The 8,917-nt window shown below is 54.7% G+C and overlaps 2 protein-coding genes across 2 annotated transcripts in view; one reads left to right on the forward strand and one right to left on the reverse strand.

Moving 5' to 3' along the window:
- ACOX2 (acyl-CoA oxidase 2, branched chain) overlaps positions 1 to 2,267 on the forward strand; it is a gene marked incomplete at its 5' end in the record, with an annotated part of 8,518 nt that extends 6,251 nt beyond the window's left edge. The window contains 2 exons of the mRNA XM_010160768.1: positions 1,162 to 1,294; positions 2,205 to 2,267. Coding sequence (XP_010159070.1) covers positions 1,162 to 1,294; positions 2,205 to 2,267 — 196 coding nt within the window. The remainder of the gene's footprint in view (positions 1 to 1,161; positions 1,295 to 2,204) is intronic.
- Positions 2,268 to 4,470: 2,203 nt separating this feature from the next.
- On the reverse strand, positions 4,471 to 6,558 carry KCTD6 (potassium channel tetramerization domain containing 6). Its single transcript, XM_010160767.1, has 2 exons — positions 6,450 to 6,558; positions 4,471 to 5,276 (listed from the first exon to the last, which is right to left on the reverse strand). The coding sequence occupies exons 1-2, from the start codon at positions 6,474 to 6,476 to the stop codon at positions 4,590 to 4,592; spliced, it is 714 nt and encodes a 237-aa protein (XP_010159069.1). The 5' UTR covers positions 6,477 to 6,558; the 3' UTR covers positions 4,471 to 4,589.
- Positions 6,559 to 8,917: the final 2,359 nt, after the last annotated feature.

Genomic DNA, 8,917 nt, shown 5'->3' on the forward strand with positions numbered 1-8,917 from the left:
CGGCCGCCCCCCCCCCCCCCCCAGCCACTCCTAACCACGCCAGTTCTAGACACGCTCAGGTTTTAACTTCCCATGGCACTCACAAAGGCTTTTTCACACAGGGTTCACCTCACTGCTCAGAGCTAAGAACAGATTAATTTCCGGTGCAGGGAAGGGGGCTGCTGCCACGTGTAAAATTCTGCTTAAGCCACCTGGAGAGAAACAAGAACACACCAGGAGCTGAAGGGGACTGAGCCAAAGAGCAGGCATTTCAGAGCTGATGGCAGAATTCAGTGGCGATAAACTTACCGTTAACGCTTTCAAAGGCCTAAGGTGGTGGTGGCATCTGGAATTCACTGCAACCGCGCTGTCAGTCCACCTTAACGGGCTTCCGGAACAGCGGGTATTTACTGGGCAACTGGAGTCAGTAATTCACAATTAGGAGAAAGGATACAAACACTTCCCAAAACCCAGCCCTTCCCCAAAGAGGAGTGGGAGGTGCAAACCACCCTGAGCAAACCCCTCTGCACCCCTGTTCCTCGGGCGCGGGGTAGGCGCAGCACAGGGTGCTGGGAGGAGGGGAAAAGAGACCCCCTCCTGCCCCGGGGGAGGTGCTGTCGCCGCACGCTTGCTGCCCGCCGGCTGTGCGTCAGCGCCGGCTGTCCGACCGGCCCCTTGGCGCCGTTGAGGGCTGCTGTTCTCACAGACGCCGAGTACCGACACCTTGGCACCTTGTGACGGGCTGGTGGAAACGCTCGAGAGTAGACGGAGGTCGGAGATGAGCAAAGCGCTTCACATCAACCCAGGGGCGACCGTATTCTATTTTGTAAGAGAAACACGCAGTGTAAGAAAAACAAACCAGCAAAATCCAAAAGCAAGTACTGGCTGAGCCCGAGAAAACACCAGACATGTGAGTGAGCTCAAGATGAGGGAGTTAGGGACGGATCCCGGTGATTACAAGACCCTGCAAACACCCACTCAACAATACTGACAACTCGGGGCGTTAGAACATGTCCCCAAGGAATAAAAATACACAGGATTTTCCCCAAGGGGAAGACTGGCACAGGCATTTTAGACTGAGGAACCCAGGCAACCGACTCCCACGTTTACCTCTGGCTTATTTCCCCCCCTTACGAAGCGATACCCGCTCCGTACCGCGAACGCTGTCCCTCTGCTCCGCAGGAAGGATGCTGTTCCGCTGGTGGACGCGTTTGACTTCACAGACAAGAGCCTGAATTCCGCGCTCGGCAGCTACAATGGGCAGGTTTACCAGCGGCTTTACGAGTGGGCTCAGAAGTCGCCGACCAACAAGCAGGTACGGACACTGGGCCACGGCCCGGCAGCCTCCGCGTTAGCCAGAGCAGGCGCTGTTTGCTCTCCTTTCAACATCAGCAATACCGAGAGAGCCAAGTGGAGTAAGAGCCTTTAATTCCCGGTATCTCACTCCCAACAACGGCCGGTGCCGCGATAGTCTCGGCTCAGACGTTTAACCAAACGAGTTACAGCGCCCAGAGCGCTGCAGCCTCTGCGGGGGGCTGGGCTGTCCCGTGCCACCAACGCGGGTTTGGTTTTCAGCCTTGTACCACTGAGGTGACTGTACCGAGTAAGTGAAAACAGGTCTGTTTACGTCGTTTACGTACTGCGGAACAACAGTAGATGGCTGGAAGGGTCACTGATTGCAGGGTGTTTTCCATTCACCGGTACTCCTATGAGTGCCACACGTCGTATTTTTAACAGCATGTTTAACCAGAAAGAGTATAAATGTTAAACAAGGCAATTTCATCCCTGGTGGTCGTTAGCACCTTACTTTCACTCCTCAATTCATCCACACTGTGATGTAAAATTCTGCCCGACACAAACAGCTATCGCTCGCCTTGAAAACTCGTTTCACCATAAGTGAGGTTTTTACTGTGGCAACCAGCAACCCTTTGGAATTCTGCAGCGGAACATAAAACTTGCCTTCAGCGAGCAGGCGAGATCCAGCACATTTCTGAGGTCCACAGCGTGCTGTCCCGCCTGGGACGGGCGTTCTGTGCTGGTTAGGAGGGACGGCACTTACCACAGGGGAAGAGATGTGGCATGCTGCCGAAGCAGCTGGTTAGTTAGTTGGTTGGATCTTCATAAATGGCCTAGATTTCTGTGCTTCAGAGATCAACCTTAAAAAACAAACACAGCTTTTTCCTTCTTAATTCCCATTATTCCCTCCCACCTTCTCTCCCGAGCAGGTGAGCCCAGCCTACGAGCGGTACTTGAGGCCCCTTCTTCACAACGCGCTCTCAAAGCTATGAGGGCCGTGCGCCAGGCGAAGGCCGCAGCCTCCCCGCCCTCTGTGCGGCAGCACGCCGACGCAGCACCAGCAGCGACTCATCAGAACGAAGAACCAGCAACAACCACGCGCCACGATCCCCAGCCAGCCATTTGCATTTCGTCAGACAGGAGCCAAACAACGCCGAGCGGCACCCGCCGCAACCCAGCCAGGAATAGCCTGGGGTCGGCTGGTTTCGAGCCTGAAGTGACGTGACAGCACCCGAACTACGCCCAGGGGCTCTCCTCTCCTTTTTCTAAACCCACTGTAGGATGCTGAAGGGAGAGACCCGCTCCCTGAGCTCCCCCTCAGCGTACGAGCGCTGCACCGTGCCTTCAGAAGAGCCAACCTCACCGAAACCCCAAGGAAGGTGGAATTACGGTCCTAGAAACCAAGGACCTTGTTCTTTAGGGCAGGAAGAGCAGTCGCAAGCACAGCTGTTGGGCCAATTAAAACAGCGCTCAGCTTGCTCGGCGGGCGACTCCTCCCGGCTAACGAAGACTCGGGCAAAGCCGACGCCAACTCCGGTCTGAAAAACGTACTTTCCCGTTAACAGAGCCGCTCGGGCTGCCTCCCTATAAATCCTGGGCTCCAATAAAGCCTATTATTTGGAATACTGCTTCTCTAATCATTATACCACGTAATTATGCAGAGGGCAGGCTGATCCAGGCGGGTCGTTAATTTGCTGGTAAACGAAGCGTTGCGAAGAACATCTTGTGATTCCCAGTCCAGGGCAGTTAACACAGATCCTTCTTACCACGTGTTGCGGGAAGGGAACGACGGCTCCTCCGGAGCTCCACCAGCTCAGCTTCGCTCTCCCCCCAAGGAGGAAGGGCAGAGCCTCTTATCAAGTCAAACCCCTATAATATACAAAGAGGGGGAGACAAAAATATGACAAATACACCCCGAGACGCGAGCAGGAGGCGGGATGGAAAGCTCCCGCCTCCAGAACCAGCAGCTACCATAGAAACCCAGACCCCCCCGACACCCCAAAAGCGCCGAGGTCCGCACAGCCCCAAGAGCAAAGCAGCTGAGCTAAGGGACACTTGTGACAGGGACTTCATGGGAGTATGTGACCCGCTCAATGCGGGTCCCGACCCCCGACTCCCAGCAGCGTTCGGGTTCGAGGTTCCGCTCGTACCGGTGACAGTGCCCAGGGTAAGCCGAACGGGGTCACCAAAAGGGAGCGAACCCACAGAACTCATGCGCCTCAGCCCAAACTTCAGCAGAAAAAGCTCCCTGCGGTTCGCAGTGTCCGCAGACACTAGGTACATCGCTGCAGACCAGGCAACGCTGCTCAGCGTTTAGGCTCCGTGCTCCCTCCACGCCTGCCCCTTCAGCCAGCACCCACACCCGCCACCCTCCGCCAGCCGCAAGGCCGCGGCGGGACAACGGCCCCTTCTGCCGCGAGGAAGCCGCACCAGCCCGCCGAGACAGACAGGAACAAAGCCGATGGGGAACGGAGGAGAACGGCGCCGCACCAGGCGCCTGCACCGCCCTACGGCGCGGAACAAGGGGGTCGGGTGGGATTCTGGGTTTGGTTGAAGCACCGCAGTGCTAGAAGACAAAGGTAAAAATACAAACCCATAGTCTGCACGTCACGGTTTTATTAGCTTCTTGCTGGCAGGCATTACACTTGGGAATAATATTGCACCCGGCATTAAAAATATGAACTCTACCACAGGGACATCTTGCATTTAGAATCCAGTATAAATATCTCTAATCATATCTCCATGGCTACAGATAATATTTGGTTGCTTGATTTATATGCATAGAAAGAAACAGTTGTCGTAACTGTAAGAAACTGTACTTATCAAGTACTTTTCAAGGGTGGGATTTGTTTTCCTAGAATATCACAATACTGCTTATTGATCGAGAAACGAAATTAGCCTCCACGACAGCAGCTTCTCCCCAGCCGCGTCGGAAATCCCGCGTGGGTCTCGCTCCCGGTGCCGCAGCATTAGATGGATTAGAAACCACTGCAAGGGAGGTAATTTTAGCACTTTGAGTCGTGTCAGAGAATTGTGTTAATGACACAAAATAACCCTATTGTACTAATTCTTCGGACTCCCGCTTTCAAACAAAAAGGTGTCTTGACTGAACAGGCACACGCACGTGGTTTTTCTGACCGGGACAAAAGGACAGAGCCGCTAGAGAACAGAACTCCTCCAGTCCTTATCGAGAAACAATAAATAGTCGTATAAAAAAAAAAAAAGCGCCCAGGCTGTTGCTTCAGTCCAAATGCAGACTGCCTCGGGTTCGCTGCCCGAGGAAGTCGCTAGTCACGGCCGCGGCTCCCGCAGAGTCAGTCGTCCGTTTTCCGCGCCAGTCTGCAGAAAGTCCAGTTGTGCTCCACCGTGTTCTCATTGGCACGCTCGCTCATGTGGTGAACCCTGGTGTTCCTGATGGTGAAGCCCTGCTTCGTGATGTACTCCATCAGGTGGACTCGGAGCGACACTTCCTGGTGGTAATCGCACGGCCCGAACGTGAAGGAAACCTGGCAGTCCCGCGTGTCCATCATGTGCTTATTCCACTTGGTGAAGTGGTTCGAAATGCCCTCCAGCAACGCGTGGACTTTCGTCGTGATCGTGAGCTGCGTGATGATGACGGCCACCGGGTTGGAGTACTTGGACAGCTTCCGGGTGCTGGACAGCTCTACCACCTCCTCGAAGGTATCCACGGGATACAGCGGCTTGGGGTCGTTAAGACACTGAATCAGAGGCTCAATCTGATAGAAGTCCGCTTCTTTCCGAAGTAGGTCGAACTCCTTGAAGTCCAGTGGCAAAGTGAGCTCGGAGGTCCTTAAAAAGTTAAGAACATAACGGAAAAGTGGTCCATCTCTGTCAATAAAGTAATTGCCCTGAGAGTCCCTGGCAGTGGGGAAGTCGCCCCTGAACATGGCCCCAAGCATTGAGTCGGGATATCTCGTGAGAGTTGTGAGGGATGTCGTGTACATGTGTCCACCCACATTTAGCGTGACTGGATCAGTCATCTAGAAAGAGAGAAATGGCAGAGTTGATCAAGCCACCGCAGAAGATTCACTCACCTCGCTGACACGCGGCACACACTGACAACGGCAGGCTCCGGAGGGAATCGCGCCTCTCCCGTCGGAAGCCTTGACGCGGTGTTTAAACCCGAGCAAACCCGAGCCGCAGCCAGCAGCGGGGCGGGCTGACAACATGCAGAACGCTTCAGCAATCTTAGCAACTGAGCTACTGCCACAGAAGGAAGTTCTGCATTTGGGCAACAAGTCTGTTTTTCCCCCGTTCTGCAAATGGGGAAACGAGAACAGAGAGATTTCCTGAAGGATCAGTTAGTCTGAACGAGGCCCATCAGTGCTCCTTACTTCCACAGTCTGCTGCTCATTCCAGAACAAAACAAAACAGAAAAGGGAGAGAAAAAAAAAAAAAAAAAAAAAGAAAGAAAAAAAAATCCACAAGCCTCTCTCTCCCTCAGGAGAGGGTGGCAGCGCAAGTTCAGACACCGGACCAAAAGCTCACGATCAAAATAATCCACGTGCTGGTTAGGGGGCATCAGTGAAACAACCAGACAGAAAAGAACTTTCAGCTCTCACTCTAAGAAGAAAGTACTTCGCAGCAAATTAGCATGCTGCACAGCAGGAGGGGGCAGAGCACAAACCAGTCTGCAGCAGCTCCCAGACAGCGCACGGGGAAGCAAGAGAGAAAGGAACACAAAACCCATCTGGCCACCAACCCTAACAACCAGGACCGCAGCCAGCCAGAGAAGAGACATGTGCACGGCAGCAGAACGTTTAGAGAAAGAAGAGGAGAAAAATAAGATGCGTTTGCCTTTGAAACAGGGTTTGCAAGGAAAAGATATTTATCTTTATAAATAAACCGACAAAGTCCTTAAAATTGGTTTAAAAACCCTGCTTTCAGCCTCTGCGTGCGAGGAAAACGGTAACAGTGAGCTCAAGGCGTCAGTGGAGTGCTCCCCGCCCGCACCTCGGAAACGGGAACCCGAGCCCTCCCCACAGGCAGCAGGCCAGGAGACGCACTGGGAAGACAAGCAAGCTGCCCTGACACCCAGTTCATCTCCCCACGCGACCGAGGCTCTGGATCTACGCGCGACAGGCCTGGATGGGTTCTTACCGCGGGCTCTGGGAAGCCCAGCTGTCCCGCCCAGCGCCCACGGGCTCACTCACCATATATCCCCAGTCTCCATTATCCATCTGCTCAATTGCTCGAACGCCGGTATTCCAAGTTCAACAGAAGGCTGCTGGAAGGATACGGAATGCACCTCTTCTTATCTCCCTGCGGGAAGAAGCACACACAAACACAAAACCAAGAAGAAGAGAGGGCAGACAGTCAGTACCTGCAGGAACGGACGCGGGGAACGCTGCCCGGGCGCAGCGGGCGCTCTGCCAGGACAGCTTTCAGCTACAAAGCCGAGCAGTCCACAGACGAGCTTTTCCATCCTCCCCCTGCCCGCTCCCCACAGGGCTGCCTCCAGAGCACGCGGGCCATCGCTCCAGCTGCCCGACCATCCAGGTCTGTTCAACAAGCCACGTGCCTCCGCGCATAGCATACACCAAACGGACTGCCTTTCACCAGGGAAGCGGGGTTCTTCGAAGGACAGGCGTCCTTTTCCCAAGTTAAAGTTTGTTCAGCCAGCGCCGAGGTCGCACACGTGATCCGTTAATACTAGTCACAATTCCCACACACCGGTTTCAGACTGGGCAGAATAAATCAGGCACGAAAGTCAACGAACAGCACGAAGAGGAGCAAAGTGTCTGCAGAATTAATAGTTCAGAGCTGCAGCTGATAGCAAGAATAGCAGTCTACAGGCCGGGCTTCACAGATACACCCTCTCCGAAGAGCTCCCTAGGCACAAGGCAGAGGACATGGAACGTGTTTCCAACAGTGCTCCAAGAAAAGCAGCTGGAGAAGCGGTTCGTGCCCTAACTTCCCAGAAGATGCCCAGCAGCTGGAGAAGCGGTTCGTGCCCTAACTTCCCAGAAGATGCCGAGCAGATGACTTGCACAACGAGGGGACTCTCCCCACCCCAGCACGGCAAAGGAAACCCGCAGCCCGGCTTGCGCAAGCGGGGACGGGAGGAGTGGTGACCCCAGACACCAGCGCAGAGTTCCCAAAGGTGGCCCGTCAGCCGAGCCGGGCACGGACAGGGCAGCCAGCCGGCAGGAAGCCAGGGCCTGCCTCTCTGCTAGAGCCGCCGAAAATTTAGGTCAGCCTGTTTTAAGTAGGGTACAGCTTCCCAGCTTTGTTTATTTTTATATCTTGAAGACCACACCGTTACCAAGGCTTCTGCTCCCACCCTCTTCGCTGGCACCCACAACACACCCAGCGAAACGCGGCACCAAGATTCGGCCGAGCCAGAGCCCGGCCGAGGGTTCAGGGCTAATTCCCAACCAAAGGTATGACCTGCCCTTCTCCTTCCCAGCCAACCACCTCGGATGCGTTAGAGGGGAGAAAAACCAAAACCAGCATATGAAAATCGTGAGGTCAGGCAGCAGAAGGGTACAGCACACTCAGGTACAAAACCCGTCATACCAGGATCTGATTTTCACAAGCCAGAGACGGAGCGTGCCTCACGAACGTGCATTACAGCACCCCCGCCCCGCCGGCAGATAAACCTGGAATGCCAGCTCTTCTGCCAACCTCTGCAACCATTTATTTTCTAAATGCTCCCAGACCAAGATGCGAATTCATTCGGGATCTCTTCAGTTGGAGCTGTCGTGCAAGCACAGCTCGTTACACTTTAACGACAGCCCAGACCTACCAGGTTCCAGCACTGGTTTTCCTTAAGGAAAAGGTAGGGACTGGTGTTATTCAGGTGACGGACACCGCCAGCACAACACGTGGACACACGGGAACCTGGAGAGACTGGTACAGGTTTCTGATATTCAGGGAACACTTGACTTCACTTGCAAGTGAAATGATGCAGCCAGCCAGAAACTCCACTGGTAATCCCGAGGGGAGAGATCTGCAAGCCTAATAAAACTGACTGGAATGCCACATCCAGAATATTTCCAAGGCAGATATCCATCAGTGCTGTCAAAGCTGGCGGACAGGTACTACGTTATGTTGGTCACACCTACGTCCACACTCCAGCGGAGTCGAGGACAGAAAAAGACGACACGGCCCGTCCGTACGAGGGCATGAACTCATCTTTGACCACAGCTCTGCTACGTGACACCGGGGTGAATAATTCAGGAGAGCAATCAGCTGAAGCAAAGCCAGCCCTCAGCGTGTAAGTGGCATCGAGAAGTCTCGCTGACCTGTGCGTAAGGACCCGCAATCACCCGGCACGCACAGACCCCCCAGACAAAGCCGGCGCAGGAGCAAGACGCGCAGCGCGAAGTGGTGACGCCGGGAGGCCACCCTAAAGTGCTCGAGTGCGATCACAACCGCCCGCCGCTTCCCCACCGGCCTGGGAGCTCCCCATTCCTGGCCTCCACAGGCCAAAACAGCTGTTTGGGTACAACCTGAGATAAGGCCACCAAAACAAGGCTGGGGACCCAGGCCCTTCGTGACGGAGGATGCTTTAAACGCTTCCTGAACGGAATAGTGATGCCTGGGTGGGGGTGGGCAGACACTCCATCCCTGTCCCGGGGTGGGCAGCCCCACATCAGCTCTTGCCCCTGCGTGGCAC

This window comes from Eurypyga helias, unplaced genomic scaffold (assembly GCF_000690775.1).
Source record: "Eurypyga helias isolate BGI_N326 unplaced genomic scaffold, ASM69077v1 scaffold22751, whole genome shotgun sequence".
Classification (NCBI taxonomy): domain Eukaryota; kingdom Metazoa; phylum Chordata; class Aves; order Eurypygiformes; family Eurypygidae; genus Eurypyga; species Eurypyga helias.

What these genes read in the sequence shown, in the direction of transcription:
- KCTD6 (XM_010160767.1), bottom strand. Translation starts at nt 6,476, where the DNA reads ATGGATAATGGAGACTGGGGATATATG. An exon ending in ATGGAGACTGGGGATATATG is followed by an intron (nt 5,277 to 6,449) that starts GTGAGTGAGCCC and finishes CTCTCTTTCTAG; the next exon opens with ATGACTGATCCAGTCACGCT.